The 26474-nt window shown below is 42.8% G+C and overlaps 1 protein-coding gene across 1 annotated transcript in view; it reads right to left on the bottom strand.

Moving 5' to 3' along the window:
• LOC137412839 (uncharacterized) overlaps nt 1-26474 on the bottom strand; it is a 128184-nt gene that overhangs the window by 21134 nt on the left and 80576 nt on the right. Inside the window, exons 3-6 of the mRNA XM_078777356.1 lie at nt 26115-26287; nt 22307-22453; nt 20137-20280; nt 5450-6887 (exon numbers count right to left, since the gene is read on the bottom strand). Coding sequence (XP_078633482.1) covers nt 5450-6887; nt 20137-20280; nt 22307-22453; nt 26115-26287 — 1902 coding nt within the window. The remainder of the gene's footprint in view (nt 1-5449; nt 6888-20136; nt 20281-22306; nt 22454-26114; nt 26288-26474) is intronic.

The following is a 26474-nucleotide window of genomic DNA, read 5'->3' as shown; positions in this document are numbered from 1 at the left end:
TTTCTTGGGAAAACCACATTTCCAAGCTGGCCTCCAAAGCCAGTCGCCGACTGGGCATCCTCCGTCGTGCGAAGTCCTTCCTTGGCACACCTGAGCTCCTCACCACATTCAAGGCTTTCATCCGCAGCTCAATGGAATACTGTTCCCCCCTCTGGACCTGCCTCACACCTAGCTCGGCTTCATGCTGTTGAAACCAAAGCTTTCAGAATCATTGGAATCTCCTGCGATGAAGTTAACTCCGAGGGCCTTTCACTCAGTCACCGCAGGCAGGTTGGTGGTCTTTCTGTCTTCTACCGACTCCTTTCCGGCCTTGCACCCCCAGCTCTCTCTGTGCTCTGTCCCCCCAATATTCCTTCAGGTCGCACAAGATCTGCCTGCAACCCTCTTATGGTTAAACTGCCAAAATCTAGGCTCTCTGCTCACCTTCACGCTTTCATTCCCCTTTTCTCCCGCCTCTGGAACAAACTCCCCCACTCCCTTCAATCGCACTCCTCCCTCCAGGTCTTTAAAACAGCTGTTCACCACGATCTCTTATCTTACCCCATCCAAAACCTTGATCTTTTCTACCCCCGCTAATTCACCCCAGATACACTTTTTTTTTTTTGAAATTCCAACTTCTTTCCTGGAAGTCCTTGCAGTGTTCATATGTTTTATACCTCTCCCAACTCCCCCCAAGCCCTCCCCCTCCCACATCTCTCTCGATGTACCTGCTCTCAAATGTTGTGTTTGTGTCCTTCCCCCTCTCCCCCCATCTTGTCTACCGCTCCCCTTGTTTTTTGTGTTTTATGTGTCGGATTGACTTTTTGTGTGATTAATGTTAGCTCTTTCACGAGCCTCGATCTTGTATACAAAAAAGAAAATAAAAATAAAAAGATAACTACTTGGTTATGTTGACAAAAATGGCTGCCATAGTCGGATTCAGAACGATACCACAACCAATGAATTCCTGTAATGTACACTCATCATATATACAGGTCTAAAGTCGTTCGGGTCGAAAGCCGTCGAAGCAGTTTAAAGGATTTAGAGATTTAAAAGGTACTTATGGGTGTGTTCAACATGGCCTTCAATGATTGGTTTTGAATGTATTACCTCCTCGCTTGTTTGTAAGGTCGATGTTTATTGGCCAAAATAAATTCTTGCGAATGAAGTGTGGTTTTATTCATATTTGAAAAACATGGTGACATTAAGAGAGCATGATTGATTACAAAAATCGTGAGTTGGAGCAAATGTTACCAAGAAATGTGGAGCTTCCAATAGCGAGGATGGATGGACACATTATCAGTCATAGAAAAAGGGAAATTAGGCAGAAAACGGTTGTAAGACATTTATGGACACCATGAAGAAAAACAAGTTTTTGCAAAAACAACAATCAATAAATGTTCAAAGCATTTTCAGCCATCTTCCACCCAGTTGTTATCACTTTAAAATGTCGATCCTGGAATTTTCACAGTTCAAACCGATTATAGTTGAAAGTGTCAAAGCACATCTGCACCGTCCATGTGAAAGTTGTGCACACGACCTCTGCTTGACCATAAATAACACTTTCCACAGTTGGTGACACTGAATGAAATTGTAATATCTCACCGTTTGTCCACGCTAGATGCTGTGTGAGGTTTTCACAAGCTGAACTTGATAAAGACTCGAACAAGGACTGAACCTCTGGCATAAATTTTTAACATGTCAACAAAGATTAGAATTAAAGGATCCCAGATAGAAAAACATGGACTTCACTGTCGTTGTAAAATGAGGGGATGTGGAAAAGAGAGGATACAAAACAACTTTGAAAATTGTTGAAATAACTTTGGTGCCTTTATGATGATTTTGCCAATTTGCATTGATTAAATGGAAGGTAAAATTACCTTGTTTTTTGCCAGGTTTCTTGTGAAATAAAATCATTGTTAATGTATGAATTGATAGTTCAAGTGAAAGAATATTTCCAACCTTGACGAAAAATAAGTTGTGGAGAAAAAGAAACTCATTTGGCAAAGCATTTACAAACTTGTTGGCCAGAAAAGAATTCCCATAGAAAATACTCCTGATCATGACCTGCTCAACAAAATACTCCTGCTCACGACCAGCCACTTTTTCTCCTTGTCTCCACTCATAGGCCCATCCTTTTCTCATTTGACACTGGCATCCACCGCACTTGCTTACATCCTCTCGATCTGGGACTTTGTTTCCCGATGGGGGTGAAGTGGCGAAATATATTCTTCCTCTGGGGATGGGTTGGCAAACTTTTACTCAGTTGTCATCCATAACTGCCGTTGGAATTTCCGTGTTGAGCCATAGTCTGAATTAAACCTTGATGCACGGTGTCACTCTTCACAACAGTACCATCACAGCAGCAGTATCAGCAGTACAGCAGATGAGGACATCATGGCCTTCGGCTCCTTGAAAAGTGTGGCTCCAGCTCCTTTTGAGGGGCTAGGCATCTTTTGGCTGCCAGTTATGCACATTCATCATCGTCTGTTGACGACATCTTTTCTTTGAAAACTCAGACCATGTGAAAGTCAAACAATAAATTGTACATCCCTCGCTGTTGTTTTTATACTCGCAGTGTTTTCAAAATAGTTATACCCACATGTGTTGCAGTTTCTCATGTTCAGCAGTTATGTCTCCAACTTACAGCAATACCCATTTTTGGGGAAGAGGGAAGTTCTTCAAGAACTCAAAATTTCCACATCCTTTTTTGGTAAAGGATCATAATTCATGAACCAGATTGTGAAACTTCATTCTCATAACTTTGTTCCAAGGGCTCTTTTTAGAATCCTCAATGAACCTCTGACAGCCTCCACTTCTCGCTCATTTGTCGTGATATTCCCCGGAATGCTTTTTAAGTGCTCAATAAGGCTTTTCTTGATCATCCCTGTTGCTCTTGACTATGACTGGTACAATTTCAGCTTTCTTCAAATTCCAAGACCTCTTCACCTCATTTTTCAGATCCTGGCATTTGAGCATTTTCTTGGTTTCTGAAACATTTAGTCCAAAGTCATTGGGAACCAAAACCTCAATCAACAGTGGCGTCTTTTCCTTTTTGTGTTTGAGCATTATGACCGGACACAATGCTCCGCCTGCAATGCCTACACTTGATAGGATAATTTTGTCATGCATGAAAAATGTATGCATGTATGTGTTCATTTTCAAGGATCGAGTTTGGTTTGTTTCCATGATTGATCTGAGACCGGAATGTTGAAATGTTTGCAGATGCACCAGTGGATTACTCCGCAGACGTCGTCATATCTTTCTGTGTACAACTGTTCCGACATGATTTTTTTACATCCCAAAAGAAGGTGACTGGTACTTTCTGTTTCTATTCCACAAAATATGTATTTGTCTGATTGGCTCAATTCCACCATTTTCTTGAAGCCAGTACTGTAGTAACCCCAGACTTGGGCATTTATGATGACTCGTTCACCATCCCAATAATTTGACGTCTCCTTAGCCATTCCAATAAGCCTTCCTTATCAACCCCTGTTCTGCAAGCTCTTTTTTGAAATGAATCTTCCTGCTTTTTTGTCATTCTCTCATTTGTCATCATATATATGCTGTATTTCTGTTTGTAGTCTTCCTTTTTTGGTTCACGAGTTATCAAGTGACCACTATATTCGTCATGTGTGTGTGTGTGTCTGTCTGTCTGTGTCTGTGTGTGTGTCTGTCTGACTGTCCGCAGCATAACTACCCGATGATATCATCCGATCTTGATGAAACTTTAGTGGGAGGTTGATATCATGATCTAGTTGTGTCCTGCCAAGAGTGGGCGTATTGCGCCCATTGTGGGCGGAGTCACGCCCGAAAAGGATGTCTTTTTAGGGGGTAATCGATTTCAAGCTACATCTTCTCCGAGGGCTTTGGTGGAATCTGAGAGGGGTTTCGATATTTGGTTCGGCCAATGTCATGTGTCCAGCTCCACAGAGCTCGATTTTTAATTTTTCATGTTTTTCTTTTTTCATTTCATTTCATTTTTCACCGAATTTTTGGTATTGTGTAGTTAACTAACCTCATACTGATTAAACATTATTTTCTGTCATTTCAAGGTCAGTAACCTCCGTTTTGACATTTCCGAGGCTGGCCTGTCCGGGCCTGTTTCGGTTATAGTCTGTCCTTTGTCATTGAATACCGCTCGCTCGTGAACCATCGTCGTCTCCTGACTTATCTTCTTTGCGATCATTGGGGATGTATTTGTTTCTGTTTCTTTTTCCTGTGAAGTATCCTGCACTTGCACATGCTTTTGAAAGTTTGTTCCTAAATGGATTAAGGATGCCTTTTCTGATTTTTTGTGTTTGTGCTCATGCACCATCCGACCGCCTCCAGCTTCTTGTCTCGGCAGGTAAAACCTAGGAATGCATTGTTTTTTGTTAAATAGCTTATGATTAGTTAGAAGTTCCCTTGTTTTGGTGTCAAAGTTGTTGATCTCCAATTGTGGCCAGTTTATAATTGCACACCTATACTGGAATACCGGTACTGTGAGTTTGTTGATCATTTTGATTTTGTTCATTGGATAGAGTAATGACTTCAGAATTAGTCTTATTCTATATCGATACTCTTTGCTGATTATTTTACGCATTTGTTTTTATGTTGTACATGGGGACCTTCTTCTATTCCAAGGTTTTTGTAGGATACTTCTTTTTCTAGTTCCGGTATTGTTGTACTTTCGCCACCATATATATGTCGCCACCAAAGTTGTACTTTCTAGTTCCGGTAAATAGGCTATATCGATTGAGATATTGTGTGTTCTTTTTGTTTTACCAGATAGAAATGTAGATTTGGCACATTTTTCCAAGATCAAATTCCATTCAAATGTCCTCCATGTAGCGCATTACTCATTTAAGTTGATCAGCCAATTTGTTATCATGTGGTGCGAAGAATTTTAGAGCAACCATGTACAGTAGTGTGTCATCTTTCTAGGTTCTTCAGTCATTTTTCTGTTGCATGTTAGATTGTATCAGTGTCCTTGTTCATTGATGAGGTTACTCATGGGTCCAGAGCCAGACAAAACAGGAGGGGGGAAGGGCTGTCACCTTTGTAAGATACCACGATGTAGATTCACCCCTGCGACATTTTGTTTCTACTTCCGTAGTTCTCTGTAGAACTTTTTTGGGTTGTTTTCAAACTGTTGATTTTGCTTTCTTCTGTTTTTTGGCCTCATCATAGTTTTTTTTAATTCTCCCTGCTATCTGCTGGAGCTTATTATTGCCAGCTGATGGTTCTAGCCCATTGTTTTCAATGTTGTAGTTCTGTTTTATTTGCTTGATTTTCTTGAGCTTTGGACTTCTGTTTCCCTTCATGAATTATTCTACTTGTCCCGTTTCCTTCCTTAGTTGGACTCTCTGCTTCTTCGGTCTCTGCTCCCATGGTTGTGTTTTCTTTCCAGTCAGATTATCAGATCTATCTTTTTTGCATTGTTTGCCTGTTATTTCTCTTGGACATGCAGTGCTTCTGCAAAACTCACATCTCATCTGTGTGTATTTTTTGATGTCTTATTAATGTTGATCTTTGAACAAAAGCCTGAAGACACACAGAACACTTGTGCGGCTTCTCTCCAGTGTGCGTTTTTTGATGTTGGTGCAAATATGATGAGCGTGCAAAATCCTTGTTGCAAACAGAACACTTGTATGGCTTCTCTCCTGTGTGTATTTTTTCATGTTGTTGCAAATATGATGAAAAAGCAAAATCCTTGTTGCAAACAGAACACTTGTATGGTTTCTCTTCCGTGTGTGTCCTTTGGTGCTTTATTAATGCTGCTCTTTCAACAAATGCTTTAAGACAAACAGAACACTTGTAAGGCTTCTCTCCCATGTGTATTTTTTCATGTAGATGCAAATATGATGAAAGAGCAAAATTCTTGTTGCAAACAGAACACTTGTAAGGCTTTTCTCCTGTGTGTAGTTTTTGATGCTTTATTAATGTTCCTCTTTCAACAAATGCTTTAAGACACACAGGACACTTGTGTGGCTTCTCTCCTGTGTGCATTTTTTGATGTGGACGAAAATGTGATGAATGAGCAAAATCCTTGTTGCAAACAGAACACTTGTAAGGTTTCTCTCCCGTGTGTATTTTTTTATGTTGATGCAAATACGATGAATGAGCAAAATCCTTGTTGCAAACAGTACACTTGTATGGCTTCACTCCCGTGTGTAGTCTCAGATGATTTATTAATGTTGCTTTGTGACAAAATGCCCTAAGACACACAGAACACTTGTGTGGCTTCTCTCCAGTGTGTATTTTTTCATGTTGACGCAAATATGATGAACAAGTAAAATCCTTGTTGCAAACAGAACACTTATGGGGTTTCTCTCCCATATGTATGTTTTGATGTTGATGCAAATGTTTTGAAGAAGCAAAATCCTTGTTGCAAACAGAACACTTGTAAGGCTTCTCTCCCGTGTGTAGTCTCAGATGATCTATTAATGTTGCTTTATGACCAAATGCCTTAAGACACACAGAACACTTGTGTGGCTTCTCTCCTGTGTGTATTCTTTGATGTTGATACAAATATGATGAAAAAGCAAAATCCTTGTTGCAAACAGAACACTTGTAAGGCTTCTCTCCCGTGTGTAGTCTCAGATGATCTATTAATGTTGCTTTATGACCAAATACCTTAAGACACACAGGACACTTGTGTGGCTTCTCTCCTGTGTGTATTCGTTGATGTCGAGACAAATTTGATGAAGAAGCAAAACCATTGCTGCAAACAGAACATTTGTATGGTCCTTTACTGCCATGAATATTATTGAGGGTTGCTGAACAGCTTTTACAACTGCGGTTGGAAAACATGCTGCTAAACGTGTCATTTTCTTGACAAACAGTGTGTGTCATGTGAAGATTTAAAACTTCTGAGCAGAACAACTGGGAACAGTTGTAACAAGAAACCAGTTCCATTTGTTTCACTGGAAAGACAAATCACAAAAAGTATTCAAAATTCACCAAAACGTTAAAATGTTGCAGAATTGACATGTATGTCACTCAGATTAGATTAAACATTTGCCATATTTCGGCCCTGCACTCCATGGTGAAGCTCCACATCAACGCTTCAAAAAATGGTGGAATTTTCGTTATTCTCAAATGTGTCGGACAGTGACTGCGTAAACACAAACGAACTAACCCGAGGTTATTCAATTATACTGGGCAGTGGATAGTAATGTGTGATGTGCGGTCCTTATTTATATTTTCTAAGGTCTCCCTTTATCCCCTCATAGGGATGGATGAAGGATGGGTAGTCGGTTGAAAGGGAAGAATATGCAGGCCAAGATGAGAGAAGGTATAAGATCAACCTTCCACGAACCAAGCCTCAACAAGAGCAAAATTTGTGCCTCAACCAATGATTTTTAAACCTTGGTCTGTGCAACCCATCTGGAAAACCCATCAGCTTACTTGCAATCATCAGCAAGGTCATGGATTCCATCATCGTAGCAGACATCAAATCCTTACTCTTCTCCAATGGCCTGACATCTGACCATCAGTCTTGATTCAGACCAGGTCATGCTACATTGGACTTTCTGCTTTGACTCTCCCATCAATGGATGAAGGCCCTCAATGTCAAGCATGAGATCAGGTCTGTTTCTGGAAATATTTGGAGCATTCGATACAGTCCGAACCCCCGTCTTGCTGTCCAAACTCTCTGCCTCTGGCACACAAGCTGAATCCCACACTTGGATTTTTGACTTGGACTCCATTCTCGAAGCCGTGTGGCTCTCAGTGGGATCCCTTCATCTCCTGTCCCTGTCAAGGCTTGAGTACCAAAAGGCAGTGTTATGGGCCCCATTCTATTCCTAATCTTCATAAACGATCTCTCTGACTATTTGGAAGACCCCCTTTATCATTTACCACGAAGTCTCCCATCCTTGACAAAGGCAGGCTGCAGCCTCTTGTGGGAGGAATTCTAAGCATAATAAAGTAGGTGATTTATCACCTGCATTATGACCGAAATTATTTTATCAGGATAGAAAATCGTGCACTGTTGGACTCCTACAGAGGGAGTGCAAGACCAACTCTCGTCTTGGTTCTTTACAAACCAAGCAATGGTACATCAATTTGGTGTAATTAGTATGTACTGTAATTATATTTCTGTTTGAATAAGAGTGATCTTGTAGATACATCATGTGCTTTAATTCATCTGTACTGTTACATACTATGGTTCATCTTACTATAATTCACCAAATGTCTGTCCGTCTGTTCCCAAGTACCGCAAAAACGGCTGAACCGATCGCAACAAAATTTTGGGTGGGTAATCCTGGGACCGCCTGGAGTAAAATAAGCTGTATTGTTTTTCCAATTTTTTCCCAGTTTTTCCAATTTCCAATTTTTCCAAACACGATGGAATAATATTTACCGATATGAACAGTGATGTGGTTTTTATTGAAAATCTACAAATACTGTTTAGATTTTGATGATCTGCGTGTGATATGATTAAACGGATGTTTATATAAATCGTTTAAAATAAAAAAAGCCTTCAATTTCTGATATTTTGCCTTTTCATTTGGGCCTCCCAATTGAAGCCCCGCCCACCGTTGTTCGTCTTACGATAATTCACCAAATGTCTGTCTGTCTGTCTGTTCCCAGGTACCGCAAAAACGGCTGAACCGATCGCAACGAAATTTTGGGTGGGTAATCCTGGGACCCCCGGGAGTAAAATCTATATATATAAAACACAGTTTGTGTGTGCGTGTGTGTGTGTGTGTGTGTATGTAATGTTACCGATAGACTCCTAAACGGAGAGGCTCACGTACTTGATATTTGGCACAGACATGGCCATTGAGCCTGGGACGAACATGGCTGACCTAAAAATTTATTTCATAATATGCTTTTACCATATTTTTACCTCAGCGCGAAATATTATGACTGGAATCTGACCGGTCGCAGAGCAGCGCGCTGATTCGCTCAGAGCGATCACGTGATGTTCCCTGCCGCCATTAACTCAGTTACGTGTTCGCACGTATTTCAGAGCGAAAAGCAATTGCCTTTTTTCACATTTAAGCGACGAACATTGCCATTCACACCACATAGGTTTTTTCCCCTTTCATCTTTAGATTCATATTTTTTGCCATAACGTAGCGCATTATGGCTCTCTCGAGCTCGAGTTAGCCAATCACCTGGGAGCCTGAGGCCACGTTGGCCACGCCCACGACAGGACGCAGAGTTGCAATCGATCGCTCAGAGCGATCACGTGATGTTCCTTGCCGCGAGACTATCTATAGATATCACTCAGATCCCTCACAATCGACCACCACCCCCTCCTACAATACTAAATATCACCCAGATCCCTTGGAATCGACCAACACCTCCTCCTACAATATTAAATATCACCCAGATCCCTTGGAATCGACCACCACCTCCTCCTCCTGCAATACTAAATATCACTCAGATCCCTCACAATCGACCACCACCCCCTCCTACAATACTAAATATCACCCAGATCCCTTGGAATCGACCACCACCACCTCCTCCTGCAATACTAAATATCACTCAGATCCCTCACAATTGACCACCACCCCCTCCTACAATACTAAATATCACCCAGATCCCTTGGAATCGACCAACACCTCCTCCTACAATATTAAATATCACCCAGATCCCTTGGAATCGACCACCACCTCCTCCTCCTGCAATACTAAATATCACTCAGATCCCTCACAATCGACCACCACCACCTCCTCCTGCAATACTAAATATCACTCAGATCCCTCACAATCGACCACCACCACCTCCTACAATACTAAATATCACTCAGATCCCTCACAATCGACCACCACTCCCTCCTACAATACTAAATATCACCCAGATCCCTTGGAATCGACCACCACCCCCTCCTACAATACTAAATATCACCCAGATCCCTTGGAATCGACCACCACCCCCTCCTACAATACTAAATATCACCCAGATCCCTTGGAATCGACCACCACCTCCTCCTCCTGCAATACTAAATATCACTCAGATCCCTCACAATCGACCACCACCCCCTCCTACAATATTAAATATCACCCAGATCCCTTGGAATCGACCACCACCACCTCCTCCTGCAATACTAAATATCACTCAGATCCCTCACAATCGACCACCACCCCCTCCTACAATACTAAATATCACCCAGATCCCTTGGAATCGACCAACACCTCCTCCTACAATATTAAATATCACCCAGATCCCTTGGAATCGACCACCACCTCCTCCTCCTGCAATACTAAATATCACTCAGATCCCTCACAATCGACCACCACCACCTCCTCCTGCAATACTAAATATCACTCAGATCCCTCACAATCGACCACCACCACCTCCTACAATACTAAATATCACTCAGATCCCTCACAATCGACCACCACTCCCTCCTACAATACTAAATATCACTCAGATCCCTCACAATCGACCACCACCCCCTCCTACAATACTAAATATCACCCAGATCCCTTGGAATCGACCACCACCCCCTCCTACAATACTAAATATCACCCAGATCCCTTGGAATCGACCACCACCCCCTCCTACAATACTAAATATCACCCAGATCCCTTGGAATCGACCACCACCTCCTCCTGCAATACTAAATATCACCCAGATCCCTTGGAATCGACCACCACCTCCTCCTACAATACTATATATCACTCAGATCCCTTGGAATCGACCACCACCTCCTCCTACAATACTATATATCACTCAGATCCCTTGGAATCGACCAACACCTCCTCCTACAATACTAAATATCACCCAGATCCCTTGGAATCGACCACCACCCCCTCCTACAATACTAAATATCACCCAGATCCCTTGGAATCGACCACCACCTCCTCCTACAATACTATATATCACTCAGATCCCTTGGAATCGACCACCACCTCCTCCTGCAATACTAAATATCACCCAGATCCCTTGGAATCGACCACCACCCCCTCCTACAATACTATATATCACTCAGATCCCTTGGAATCGACCACCACCTCCTGCTACAATACTATATATCACTCAGATCCCTTGGAATCGACCACCACCTCCTCCTGCAATACTAAATATCACCCAGATCCCTTGGAATCGACCACCACCCCCTCCTACAATACTAAATATCACCCAGATCCCTTGGAATCGACCACCACCTCCTCCTACAATACTATATATCACTCAGATCCCTTGGAATCGACCACCACCTCCTCCTGCAATACTAAATATCACCCAGATCCCTTGGAATCGACCACCACCCCCTCCTACAATACTATATATCACTCAGATCCCTTGGAATCGACCACCACCCCCTCCTACAATACTATATATCACTCAGATCCCTTGGAATCGACCACCACCTCCTCCTACAATACTAAATATCACCCAGATCCCTTGGAATCGACCACCACCCCCTCCTACAATACTATATATCACTCAGATCCTTTGGAGTCGACCACCACCTCCTCCTGCAATATATATATATAAAACACAGTTTGTGTGTGTGTGTGTGTGTGTGTGTGTGTGTGTGTGTGTGTGTGTGTAATGTTACCGATAGACTCCTAAACGGAGAGGCTTACGTGCTTGATATTTGGCATAGACATGGCCATTGAGCCTGGGACGAACATGGCCGAACTCAAAATATTTGACGATCCATATTTTTTATTCATATTTATTTCAGTGCACGGAATCAACGGAATCAGAGCAGGTGGGCGCTGATTCGCTCAGAGCGATCACGTGATGACGCTATGAACGCTATGACGCTATGAAAAAAAAAAATCGCTATGACGCTATGAAACGCTATGAACGCGATGACGCTATGAACGCTATGACGCTATGAAACGCTATGAAGCTATGAACTGTATGAACGATATGACGCAATGAAAAAAAAAATCGCTATGACGCTATGAACGCGATGACGCTATGAACGATATGACGCTATGACGCTATGACCGCTATGAACGATATGACGCTATGAAAAAAAAAAACCCTATGACGCTATGAAACGCTATGAACGCTATGACGCTATGACGCTATGAACGATATGAACGCTATGAACGCTATGACACTATGAACGCTATGATGCTATGAACGATATGAACGCTATGAACGATATGAACGCTATGAACGCTATGACACTATGAACGCTATGACGCTATGAACGATATGAACGCTATGAACGCTATGACACTATGAACGCTATGACGCTATGAACGATATGAACGCTATGACACTATGAACGCTATGACGCTATGACGCTATGAAAAAAAAAATCGCTATGACGCTATGAAACGCTATGAACACTATGACGCTATGACGCTATGAACGCTATGATGCTATGGAAAAAAAAAAAATTGCTCGCTTTACCAAGGGGCTCGCTCTCCCCCCGTTCCCCTCCCCTCCCCTTCCCCCTCCCGGCAATGCCGGGTACTTCTGCTAGTAGGCTATATTGTTTTCCCAATTTTTTCCCCCAATTTTCCAATTTTTCCAATTTCCCAGTTTTTCCAAACACGATGGAATAATATTTACCGATATGAACAGTGATGTGGCTTTTATTGAAATTCTACAAATACCGTTTAGATTTTGATGATTTGCGTGTAATATGATTTAACGGATGTTTATATAAATTGTTTAAAAAAAAAAAGCCTTCGATTTCTGATATTTTGCCTTTTCATTTGGGCCTCCCAATTGAAGCCCCGCCCATAGGGCGGGTGCCTTTGCTAGTTCATATTATGGGAGCTTCGGAACCCGGGACTTCGTCAATATCATGATGAAATATTGTTGTATGTGTATATATATTGAATGGATAACGCTCTTTGACTGAGTGTCTGACTTGTGTCCTGAGTGTCCTCCCCTCCCCACTGACTTATCCATCACAATCATCAGTTGTAAATCCACTCGAGTGGCAATGCTGGGATGATGTTTATGCCCGAGGCTAAGGAATGTTGCCAGACCACTCATAGTGGCCAGCCGAGCAGACATGTTTATGCCTGAGGCAATGAAAGCTGTAAGTTCACTTGGCTGAGTGGCCTAGCCTGGAATGTTATTGGGGTGTAAGAAAGGTAGCCAAACCTTACAAGGAGATGTTGTTCCCACGCTTGCACAAAACCAGCATGAATCAGATGAACTGAGGCTTCACATGTGACCCACACAGGGAGTAGTAATGATAAAATCTAAGCTGTCCTGCGAGGACACACTGGGCTATGTAACACCCAACTTGAGTTCTGTATACAGGTGGTGAAGGGTTTCTACAATATTCAGAGATTGCTGTGGTGCTTCTACCAGCCATTCTTTCTGCACGTGTGATGTAATAAACGATCTTATTATTTGAGTTTAGCATTTTGAGTTCAGTGAAACGATTGAATTGCTTCGACACTCTTCCGTCTCTGCAGACATTGATAAAATCAAAAGCTGTTCAAATACTTCGAGTATGTCTTTCATTCCTGAGAAATCCCACACACTCAAGTCTCTCTCTGAAAGGAGCATCTGGAAAACACTCCCATCTACTTTCTTAACAATCCTCTTGAAGAAGTTCAGTCACTCGAATGTTTGGGCCTCACTAAAAGCCATGATATTTCTTGGACATGGCATGATCTTCTATCCACCTACAAGGCCTTCATCCGCAGGTTCATAGAGTACTACTATCCCCTCTGAACTGGCACCCCTGCATTGCACATTTCTCAGTTTGACGCCGTGGAAACCAAGACCTCCAAGATTATTGGAATGGCCCGTGATGAAGCTGAAGCTATGGGCATGTGCCTTATCCATCACAGACAGGTCGGTAGTCTCTCTGTCTTCCACCGTCTCATTTCTTGTCTCGCACCCTCTGCTCTGTCTTGTCCTCCCCTCCCCACCCCCACACCCCTCAACTTTCTGCAGGGATCTTCTTTTGACTTCAAAATAAGAATATTTGCTGCTCTGCCACTACAGCAATTAGATGAACTGGGAAGATTTGGAACTATCTTGCGACCAAACGCTAAAAAAATCTGACGACTCCAATGCAGTATTTGGTCTTCCATTTGATTATGAAGCAAGCTGCACTTATTTTGGTACACTCGTTTGTTTCCAGCTGATTAGATACCGTCAACAGCCAGTGGTCTGCCACATTTTGATGTTCATTAGCAACAATGTGTATAAAACACTACTGCGAGAATTACTGAGAAAGTTCCAAGATGGCAACATATCTCACAAACACAAAATCCTCATTAACTTTCCACTGAAAATACAATCGTTTTGAACATCCTTCTTCTCGCCTATAAAGGATGAAACAACATGAAAGCGGCCGACATAATAGACATGATCACCTATTATGTATAGTGCCGATAGAAAGTCTCATACACCCCCTTTCAAATTTTTCACCTTTTGTTGCTTTATAACCTCGAGTTAAAATGCATTAAATCAGACTTTTCCCACCTTTATTTACACATCGTTACCATCAACTTCAATGTGAAAAGCAAATTCAACAAATTTCAGAAAATTAATCAAAAATACAAAATTTGAATATTTTGGTTGGATAAGTGTACCAGCATGCACCTTGAGATCTGCAGCCAAATCCCTCCTCCGTGTTAAAAAAAGTTTCAACTCATGACTATGGCGACCAAGCACTTGAAGTCGCTGCTCCAACTCTGGAATTCAGTCCCTCTACACAGCCGTCAAGCAGCCAGCCCAAAAAAATTTAAACACTGATCAAAACACATCTATTTTGCAAACACTGGATTAAAATTCCATGTTACTGTTCTAGTTTACCTATTTGAAAGTAATGTTGGTTTATGTGAATATTGCTAATTTCAATTGATTTTATTTGTGAAGTGTAGACTGTATAGGATATTAAGTTATTATCATGCACTATATATGTATATGAAGGTGAATATCAGAAAAACGAAGGTGATGGCAAGTGGTAAAGCATGTGGTGAGGTGGAAAGAACTGGGAAGTGGCCGTGTGCTGTGTGCAGGAAGGGTGTCGGAGTGAACTCCATTCAATGTACAATGTGCGCTGAGTGGGTTCATCAAAAATGTAGTGGTTTGAGAGGATCATTAACCAGTGTGGCAGCTACATTCAAGTGTAAGGTGTGCACAGAGAGAGCTACAGATGGAGGAAATGTTGAGTTGGATCTTGGAGACAGCATGAAGCTGGAGGGTGTGAAAACATTTTGCTACCTAGGAGACATGCTGAATGGAGAAGGTGGATCAGACTCGGCAACGGTTGCGAGAGTGAGATGTGCAAGGAAGAAGTTTCGGGAACTGAGTGGCATGCTGACGAGGAGGGGAGTGTCGTTGAAGCTGAAGGGAAAGGTGCATGCTGCATGTGTGAGAAGTGTTATGATTTATGGGAGCGAGACATGGGTAATGAACGTAGAGCAGCAACGAAGGCTGTAAAGGGTGGAAATGCGAATGATTCGGTGGATGTGTGGAGTATCGTTGAGAGAGAGGAAGACAAATGATGAATTGTGAAAGATGATGGGAATAGAGCCTGTGATGGATGCTGTGAAGAGAAACAGGTTGAGATCGTTTGGTCATGTGTTGAGGAAGGATGAAAGTGACTGGTTGAGAAGAGTGATGAAAATGAATGTAGAAGGAAGTAGAGGACGGGGAAGACCGAGAAAGACTTGGCTAAAGGTTGTGGAAGAAAAAATGCCAGCAAGGGGGTTAACAAGGGGAGATGTAGAAAATAGGGCAAAATGGAGAAGATTGTCATGGGGTTCTGCAAGGCTAACCCCCACTCTAGCAGGGAAAATGGCCTTAAAATGCCTGTTGTCGTTGTATGCACTATATAAACTTAGCATTATTATTAGACACGCTTGTTTGTGTGTCTATGTTCCTGTAACAATCTTTCCCATCCATTGGTTGGACAGCTGGCCTGAGTCCACCCACCACAAATTCATTCTGGTGAAAAATCTTACGGCAGCCAATTTTGGTGCTCACTGCTATGCGAAGCGAAAGACGCCTCAGAGCTGTCATCTTCACAATCGCGATGCACTCTCCATACATTTTCCCTTCATTGTAAAAACCACCAAAACGACAGTTAAATGGATTTTGAGCCAATACGTGTCATGGGCCTTGTGAAGATCAACGAACAAGAGTGGCCATTGTGTAAAAGCACAGACATTGTTTAAAGCGGTACGTATGCAATTTGCATTTTATATTTCTTCACAAACCGAGCTGTGAGGATTAGATATTAAACCCCACATTGTGCATAATGAGTGTGAAGAGACCCGCAGTGTTGGGTCAAGCACACCTCGTTTCAATATGTGACCGCGGTGCAGTTAGACATCTATATTATAATAGCCGTAGATGATTCTGTCTGTCTGTCTGTCTATCTGTTGGGTGTCTGTCCGGGGTGTGGCTTACTCGGTTTGCAGAGTAGCTCCACCCATAGCTCCACCCATTCTGGGAGTGGCTATAAACAAATATCCACCATTTTATTAACTCGCATAGCTTTGAGTCCTGTTTTGTAGGCCCGTGGTGTCTTGCTCTCCCCCAGTTTTATTTCAAATCAAATTCGATAAATCATTTCATTTTTCACAGTCGCTAACATAGTTTTAGACTCGGTTGAAAAAAAACGGGAAGAAAATCCGATGAAAGTTGCCGTTTATAGAACGAAATGAATTCTCAAAGGCCTGTAACTTCAAGGCCATTGAGTCTCTCTCACGCCTTTATCTCCAATCTAACTCACCATATGATTTCATTTTTATCGATGGTTTTACTTTTAGACTCGGTGTCAGCAATAATTGAGAACAATCCACACACGCGGGAAAATGCAGAGATATATTTTTTAAAATCGCGTCATGGTGTATCATACACCGCCCAACATGACACCGCCGGCAATGTGTCGATATATATTAAAAATTCGCTTTTGCTTTTCCGTTATGATATATTACTATTTCGTTTGATGATAGTCGTCACAAAAACGTCAACAATGATGCCGACATATATTTCTTCGTTTTTATTTCATTCAACATATTAGCCGGAAGTAAAATATGTTTCAGGAAATTACCGAGAGATATTTCTTCGTTTTTTTTATTAGTTATGTGCGCATACACTTTAAATAGGTTTATTTGAAATCTTTAATTTTCCACAAACATTCCACACACGCGGGAAAATGCAGAGATATATTTTTTAAAATCGCGTCATGGTGTATCATACACCGCCCAACATGACACCGACGGCAATGTGTCGATATCTATTTTAAATTCGATATATCATTTCATTTTTCACAGTCGCTAACATAGTTTTAGACTCGGTTGAAAAAAAACGAGAAGAAAATCCGATGAAAGTTGCCGTTTATAGAACGAAATGAATTCTCAAATGCCTGTAACTTCAAGGCCATTGAGTCTCTCTCACGCCTTTATCTCCAATCTAACTCACCATATGATTTCATTTTTATCGATGGTTTTAGAGTCGGTGTCAGCAATAATTGAGAACATTCCACACACGCGGGAAAATGCAGATATATTTTTAAAAATCGCGTCATGGTGTATCATACACCGCCTAACATGACACCGACGGCAACGTGTCGATACATATTAAAAATTCGATATATCATTTCATTTTTCACAGTCGCTAACATAGTTTTCGACTCGGTTGAAAAAAAACGGGAAGGAAATCCAATGAAAGTTGCCGTTTATAGAACGAAATGAATTCTCAAACGCCTGTAACTTCAACTTCAAGGCCATTGAGTCTCTCTCACGCCTTTATCTCCAATCTAACTCACCATATGATTTCATTTTTATCGATGGTTTTGGACTCGGTGTCAGCAATAATTGAGAACATTCCACACACGCGGGAAAATGCAGAGATATATTTTTAAAAATCGCGTCATGGTGTATCATACACCGCCCAACATGACACCGACGGCAACGTGTCGATATATATTAAAAATTCGCTTTTGCTTTTCCGTTAAGATATATTACTTTTTCGTTTGATGACAGTCGTCACAAAAACGTCAACAATGATGCCGACATATATTTCTTCGTTTTTATTTAATTCAACATTATTAGCCGGAAGTAAAATATGTTTCAGGAAATTACCGAGAGATATTTCTTCGTTTTTTAAAATTAGTTATGTGCGAATACACTTTAAATAGGTTTATTTGAAATCTTTAATTTTCCACAATATAATTTACTTGCCATTTATCATTTGATGATTACGAGACAAATTCCTCTTGAGGATCGTGACAATTCATGCGCTGCGTGGAAACTTCTATTTCCAAAATGAATGAGACGATCGATGAAGAACGCAGACTTGAACAGGATGCAGCAAGAAAACGAATGAGACGGGCGAACGAGTCCATCGACGAACGTCAATGCAAACTTGCGGGGTCACCCGTGGGAATCCCACGGGCATGGATGTGTGTGACATTTCGACATATTGAGTTAGATGCTGCACATTCATTTTTACAAAATGGTTACTGGCAAGTCATCAGATCCAGAAATGGTGTAAAAACCACCGTTTAGAGGCCATTTTTCCCCGCAAAGCGGGGGTTGGCCTTTTCGGGGACCGTGGTAGTTGTTGTTTTTTTGTCCCCTTTTTGAAGCAATGTTTTACGGCCGGATGCCCTTCCTGACGCCAACCCTTTTTGCCGCCTTCAACGACAAACAGGGAATTACCAGTGAACTGGTACTCAATTAGCCGACCTCGGAAGGATGACAGGCTGAGTCAACCCCCCTGGCATTAATTCGGCGATCGACCGAGATTCGAACCCAGGATCCTAAGCCGGCACCCTAGCCGCTAGCCCAACACCAGAAATGGTGTCATGAACACAATTTATTTACGCACAAGCACAAAAGCAAGACGGGCCGATTTCCGATTCCGACGGGCCGACGGGCGAGACGGGCCGATTTCCGATTCCGACGGGCCGATTTGGAGCAAGAAAAAGAACGAGACGGGAGAAAAAGGAGAGAAACGAGACGGGGAAAGCCGATTGGAGAGGCGAGTGAGGCGCGATTGGAGAGGAGTGTGAGGCGCGATTGGAGAGGAGTGTGAGGCACGATTGGAGAGGAGTGTGAGGCGTGATTGGAGAGGAGTGTGAGGCACGATTGGAGAGGAGTGATTGGAGGGGAGTGTGAGGCACGATTGGAGAGGAGTGTGAGGCACGATTGGAGAGGAGTGTGAGGCGCGATTGGAGAGGAGTGTGAGGCGCGATTGGAGAGGAGTGTGAGGCGCGATTGGAGAGGCGTGTGAAGGATTGGAGAGGAGAGGAGTGTGAGGGATTGGAGAGGTGAGGGATTGAAAAGGAGAGGGATGTGAGGGTTTGGAGAGGAGAGGAGTGCTAGGTGGAGAGAGGAGAGTGTCAGGTGGAGACAGGAGAGTGTCAGGTGGAGACAGGAGAGTGTCAGGTGGAGAGGAGTGAGGGGTCACATATTATGTGAAATAACTAAATTCACACCATTTCTGGATCTGATGACTTGCCAGTAACCATTTTGTAAAAATGAATGTGCAGCATATAACTCAATATGTCGAAATGTCACACACATCCATGCCCGTGGGATTCCCACGGGTGACCCCGCTAGTTATTAAAATACATTAGCGTGCTGAAAGAAAAAGGCAAATTGGACATGTATATGGAATCGCTGCATCTACTGTGCATTAAATTGTTTTTAAAATCTCCGAAAATGAATCTCCCTCCTACTGCACCACTCGGAAAACCCAAAAGCACCAAAGGGCAATCTCAAGCCACAGCATCCTGTCATATGGAGGTCAGATCTTAAGGCTTGGATGAATGGGTCGGTGTGGCAAGACGACATAATTAATTTCGGCATGGGGGGTGGTCCAAGACAGGGGTAGGCAACGTATGGCCTGAGGACCGGATCCGGCCCGCAAAGAGATTCCGTCCGGCCCACAGATGCATTCTGTTTGGACTTCAGACCCTAGGAATGCTCGGCTTTCACTTCCTTTGTATTGTGCTCGCCGCGTCACACGCAAAAATGCAGGCACAGAGCTGGCACTGACAGACCAACACGAAAACCATCCCATTCCATGCTTAAACAGTATACAGACATCACATCTTGCCAATTAAGCGGATAATTAAAAATAAACTCTTCTAACCTCTAACAACTACTCGGTTATCGTTGTAGTTGTAGAAGGAAGTAGAGGACATTGTAAACAACTACCCATGCCCGAAAAGCCATATGACGATATTGCCCACCTCTATAAAAAGGTTGCCGACCACTGGTCTAAGGGGTGGCAAAAAGTATTGAATTATCGCACCAGTCTTGCGTTTACGAGGATTGGCAGGGGCATTGTTTGCAAGGAACAAAGCATTGTTGGTGAGATTGTTCTCCTTGGTGTCATTTTCAATGAAGCTTGGGAAGGCTTGTAGTGGGGAGTGGATTGGCACTCTCACAAGCAGGGCTGAAACCCATGTCATGACAAAAGGGTTTTTTTTCAACAATGTGAATATTTGTGCACCAGGAAGATAATTGGTTTTGGGTCATTTAATGTCACACATCCTTTCCACAGATCTCGCAGGATTGTGAATTGCACAGGTGACCATGACAGCCCATGACCTGCTCATGGTCACTTACAGTGCCGTCAGAAAGTATTCACACCCCTTGTCATTTTTCACATTTTGTTGTGTTACAGCCCGAGTTAAAAAAATATTAAATTTAGATTTTATTTTGTCATTGATCTCCACATAATACCCAATAATGTCAAAGTGGAGTTTTTGTTTGGATTTTTTTTTAAATTATTAAAAATGAAATATAGAAATATATAATTTACATAAGTATTCAACCCCTTGAGTCAATACTTTGTAGAAGTGCCTTTGGCAGTGATTACAGTTTTGAGTCTTCTTGGGTATGTCTGTATCAGCTTTGCATATCTGAATTTGGGAGTTTCTCTCATTCTTCCTTGCAGATTTGCTCGAGCTCTGTCAAGTTGGATGGGGAGCATCGGTGAACAGTAATCTTCAAGTATTTCCACAGATTTTCAATAAGAGTCAAGTCTGGGCTTTGGCTGGGCCACTCAAGGACTTTCATGTTCTTGTTCTGAAGCCATTCCAGTGTTGCTTTGGCTGTATGCTTGGGGTCATTGTCCTGCTGGAATGTAAATCTTTGCCGCAGTTTCAGGTCTTTTGCACCATGAAGCAGGTTCTCCTCAATGATTTGTCTGCATTTGACTCCATTTCCCTCTATTCTTACAAGTCCCTGCTGCTGAAATGCATCCCCATAGCATGATGCTGCCACCACCATGCTTCATGGTAGGGAAGGTGTTAGATAGGTGATGAGCTGTGCTCAGTTTCCACCAGACTTAGCGCTTTGCATTCAAGCCAATGAGTTCAATTTTCATCTCATCAAACCACATCATTTTTTGCCTCATAATCCCAGAGGCTTTAACGTGCCTTTTTGCAAACTCCAGAAATGTTGTCATATGCCTTTTTCTCAAGAGTGGCTTCCATCTGGCTGATCTCCCATAAAGCCTAGATTTGTAAAGTGCTGCAGAAACTGTTGTTCATCCGCCAAGTTCTCCCATCTCAGCCAAGGAACTCTGTAGTTCTGTCAGTGGTCATTGGGATCTTGGTCACCTCCCTGACAAAGGTCCTTCTCGCCCGGTCACTCAGTTAGGTTGGACGGAAAACTCTAGGAAGAGTCTGGGTAGTTCCATATTCTTTCCATTTCCTAATGATGGAGCTCACTTTGAAGCTTTGAAGCTCACTTTGAAGCTGATGAAGAAAGCTCTTCAGAACTTTCCACACTCGAGAAATTGTTTTATACCATTCCCCAGATCTATGCCTCCTCACAATTCTATCTCGGATTTCTAAGGAACAGTTCCTTGGGTTTTTAGATTTGGATTCAGGCTTTCTGTGCGTGGAATTTTTTTTTCACACTTTGACATAATGGGGTATTATGTGTAGATCGGTGACAAAAAATATCTCAATTTAATCCATTTTGAATTCAGGCTGTAACGCAACAAAATGTGAAAACAGTCAAGGGTTGTGAATACTTTCTGATGGCACTGTATCCTTTCCGTGCACCTCGTGGAATTGTGAGTTGGGCATGAGACCATGGCAGCCCATACAGATCTTGAATGCATATATCATATCATGTAATTTGATAATAGCGATAAACTTGTCTTTCAAACTTGTCAAGTTTCAGTAATCCCAATTCGTTTGTTATTTACAATTCTATTTCCACAGAGTGAATTGGAGAAATAAAGATTTTCAAAACTTTAGCTTCTTGTGTAAAGTACAGAAAGCTTTCTGGGGATGTCAAATACAACCAATATCCCTATCTCATTGACGTAAAAGCAGCCCACGTGGGTGGAAACACTTTGTACGTATCTGCAATTCTACCAGGACTGGACATAAGCAAAATTATTCTGGAAAATAAACAAAAGAAGTAAACACAGTGTGATGTGTTTTCTGTGTAACTCGGCTTACCTTTGAGCAGCTGATCAGCTTTGCTGGACTCTGTGGGAGGAGAATCACATGGTTCCTGCTTTATGTGCTCAGAGCTCAAAGCAAGCTGCTGGGAGGTCTGAAGAAAGTTCCTCTGGATGGCTTCCATCTTCACCAGAGGAGCCTCATCTGGAAACCATGTGACATCATTGTATTAGAGGAGCAAAAGGGTTAAACGAGTGAATCCAAAAAAAACAAAAACATTTTTGAAAGATAATTTGGTCAAACCCCAAAACACACGAATTGCCACAAAAAATGTCTCATCCTCAATCCATTTATAGTCTGGCAAATAAAAACAATTGGCATTTAACTCACAACTTGAACACACTAAATTTAAATTTAACATTGAAAGATAAAAAGGAGTGAAAATGTCGAAATAAACCTCAGAATTGGAGATAAGTTGCATAAATCACAAGAAAACAAATGAAAGCGATTCACAAAAGTACATCCTCATTCTAAGGTTTTCCTTCTTCTTTTTTTTAAACCAACAATTGAGAGAAAGCAAATATCGTTCAATTAATCATTCATTTGATATGCAGTAGAACTAACTTCTCCAACAGATTTTCGTGATTATCATCAGGGGGGAAAAATCAGGATATTGGTTCACGAGTTATGACCTTCCGGTTCCTGTCCTCCTATTGTACAAGTTTAAAAGTTCGACATTCGGACTATTTCGTCCTTTTTGGTTCACGAGTTATCAAACAGAGTGACCACTATATTCGTCATGGGTGTGTGTCTGTGTGTCTGTCTGTCCGCAGCATAACTACCCGATGATATCATCCAATCTTGATGAAACTTGGGTGGGAGGTTGATATCACGATCTAGTTGTGTCCTGCCTAGAGTGGGCGTATTGCGACCATTGTGGGCGGAGCCACGCACGAAAAAGATGTCTTTTTAGGGGGTAATCGAGTTCAAGCTACATCTTCTCCAGGGGGTTTGGTGGAATCTGACAGGGGTTTCGATATTTGGTTAGACCAATGTCATGTGTCTCGCCCTACGGAGCTCGATTTTTCATTTTTCATTTTCATTTCATTTTTCACCGAATTTTCGGTATTGTGTAGCTAACTAACCTCATAACTGATTATACATTATTTTCTATCTCATTTCAATGTCAGTAACCTTCGTTTTGACATTTCCGGGCCTGGCCTGTCCGGGCCTGTTTCGGTTATAGTCCGTCCTTTGTCACTGAATACCGCTCGCTCGTGAACCATCGTCGTCTCCTGACTTGTTCACGTTATTTTTATGTTCCGTGGGGGGACATGTCGTGCCTGGCACACAATGCTGTAACACTCCTGGATGAAGACATTTTCAGCATAAAAACATAAAATCTGTGCTTGTCCCATTCTGGACAGCTTTACCTGTTGGCAGTGCCTTTCTGCTTGAATAAGACATCAAACGGTTGTTGACTACCATGCCTATACCCAGGTGTGTAAGCACAATCTCAAACACCCCCCACCCCCTCTCCCAAAAGAGGAACAAAAAAAACAAAAACAAAAACGACTTGGAACCTGCACTATCCACATAATCGTGTTTGAACTTGACCCTGTCTCCTCCTTGGTTACTGTGCTTCACCGAGCCTGTTGTTGGCTTAATGGTTCGGGTGTTGGCTTGGGATCCTAGGATCTGCATCAGTGGCACAAACGTGTTTCCAGAAAAATGATGCAACCAGCAGCCACAGGCTGCATATGAAACAACAACATTCAAGGATGCCAAAGCGGCGCATGACTGATATAGATCGCAACACCTCATCTGCCGCACGCATAATGCGGGCTCGATTGCAGAAGACACTGGAAGACATTGACAGTCACCTTGCATGTACACAAGCAAACTGGAAGGGTACAGGATGAAGAAACAACAGAGGCTATCTCTGCCAGGAGAGATGCCAATTGCCAGCGGATGACAAGCGTGCAGTCTGCAGAAACAGCAAAGGCTATCTCTGGCAGATGGTAATTGGCAGTGGATGACAAGGGCACGTGTTTTGCACTTTGACCTTTCCCGAGCCCAACACCCACAAGCCCCCCTCCAATTCCCATCCTCACCCCAAAGCACAGGTTTACCTGGTTGACCAGGTATCTCACACACTCCACTTTCTACCCCACATCCCCTCAACAACCCTCTCCACACATGTATATGTATATGTATATATGTATGTATATATATATCAATGCAAAATTTGTATATACAGTGGGGAGAACAAGTATTTGATACACTGCCGATTTTGCAGGTTTTCCCACTTACAAAGCACGACAAGGTCTGTAATTTTTATCATAGGTACACTTCAACTGTGGAAGACGGAATCTAAAACAAAAATCCTGAAAATCACATTGTATGATTTTTAAGTAATTAATTTGCATTTTATTGCATGAAATAAGTATTTGAGCACCTACCAACCAGTAAGAATTCCGGCTCTCACAGACCTGTTAGTTTTTTCTTTAAGAAGCCCTCCCATTCTCCACTCATTACCTGTATTAACTGCACCATATACAATGGACTACAAAATGTAAATGTTTCATGATATTTGTTGTATTATATCACCTTTATCTATCAATATTGTTGAAATGAAGATCAAATAGGTGTATGTTGAAATATGTTGAAAAAGTCAAAACTTTACATGGGGTGCACTTACTTTTTCACATGACTGTATATATATATATATTGTTACGGATCTCGGACGTCAGCGCTCCCCTTACCAAGGGGGGGGGGGGGGGTTAATCCCCTTGTCTCGTTAGCTGGCCTACCCGAGTCCTGGGGGTTATACGCTCCTTCCGGTCGGTATTAGGTAGGGTTGTTTATTGGTCAATTTAGTCCCAAATACCTAATTACGAACACCGACCGCGAAGCAGGGAAATAACTCCCGCTCGAACCACGGATATGATGGAAAATGCCGAGCGGATAGCAATCTGCGATCCGAGCCGTTAACAATGGGACTAAACCCGATTATAGCGGTTGCGATCGTGCCACGTTTACCCAATGAGAGAAAGGACGGATGCGATCGAATAAGAGGAAACCCAGAAGATAGGAAGAACAAAGATGGGTTTATTAATTATTATTTACAAGAAGGAGAAGAGGAAACAAAAGAATGTACAGGATAGGAAGAGGAAGAAGCAGGACACAGGGCAGTCTTATCTTATTACGCAGGAAAAACGTACACACTCACGCGGGGATTGTAGCTGGTAGGGCGGATGTTCCGGCGATGGGGTCCAGGCTCCAGTCGGCTCCAGTCCAGGCTCCGGTCCAGCGGCGAAACCCGGCAGGCAGCTCCGCGTATAGTTGAACGTGACCGGACAGTTATATAACGGGGGGGGGGGGGGGGGGGGGGAAGCTGGTGTCCTATGGCGTACGTAATATGTGCACGCTCGTGCCAAACGCACCCTCTCCAGTGTTCTCTTGATCAACGCGCCGTATATCTCTGAACAAAGGTGCGCTCTCCCGAACAGGTCCTTTCAGTGAAGGCGAGCTCTCTCACGCAGTCCTCTCAATACAGCGCCTTTCCCAATAGTAAGTTCTTTGATCACTGCCGTGTGCACGCGAGTCCTTGAGTCCTTTTATCAGCGCTCTCTCCCAACGAGTCCTTTCGCAAATGTGCGCTCCGTATCAGTCCTGTGAAAGGGCTTTGCGTTCGCGCTTATATATCGCAAGCCACGATCGCTCCACGCGCCTCAAAGCCACGCCTGTCAGTGATGTTCCCTCAGCCCAGGTTGGCTGGTGAGGGCTTACCGACTCCGCCTTTGACAGCTGGTTGACGTGCCACACCTTCTTCTTGGCGCTCCGCCTCTTTCTCGGGCCTCACCTCGTGGTCCCTTGGCTAGTTCTAGCCAACAAAAACCAAAGCACGCGCGGCAATAGCCAGGGGTAGCCAAAGCGCGAGGTGCGGCAAAAGCCCAATCATTAGGAGCAGCAGCAAACGCCGCAGCAGCGCAAGCCCAAAGGCAGCGAACGCTGCTGGCAAAGGCAAAAGTGCAACTGCAAAAGCCAAATGGCACAATTAAAAGGAAAAGTCTCCTCCGAGGTGGAAGTTGGGGGTGAAGGCTGGAATGATGGCTGGATGGATGGATGGATTGAAGAGGGGACCAAGGTTATTTAATTGACACAACGCAGTCGACTATTGGGAACACAGCCTTATCGAAACACATAATAATGAAATAACTGG

This window comes from Myxine glutinosa, chromosome 5, assembly GCF_964187855.1.
Source record: "Myxine glutinosa chromosome 5, kmMyxGlut1.1, whole genome shotgun sequence".
NCBI classification, from domain to species: Eukaryota; Metazoa; Chordata; class Myxini; order Myxiniformes; family Myxinidae; genus Myxine; species Myxine glutinosa.
The sequence above is the reverse complement of the archived record's forward strand: the minus strand, read 5'-3'. Positions and strand labels throughout refer to the sequence as shown.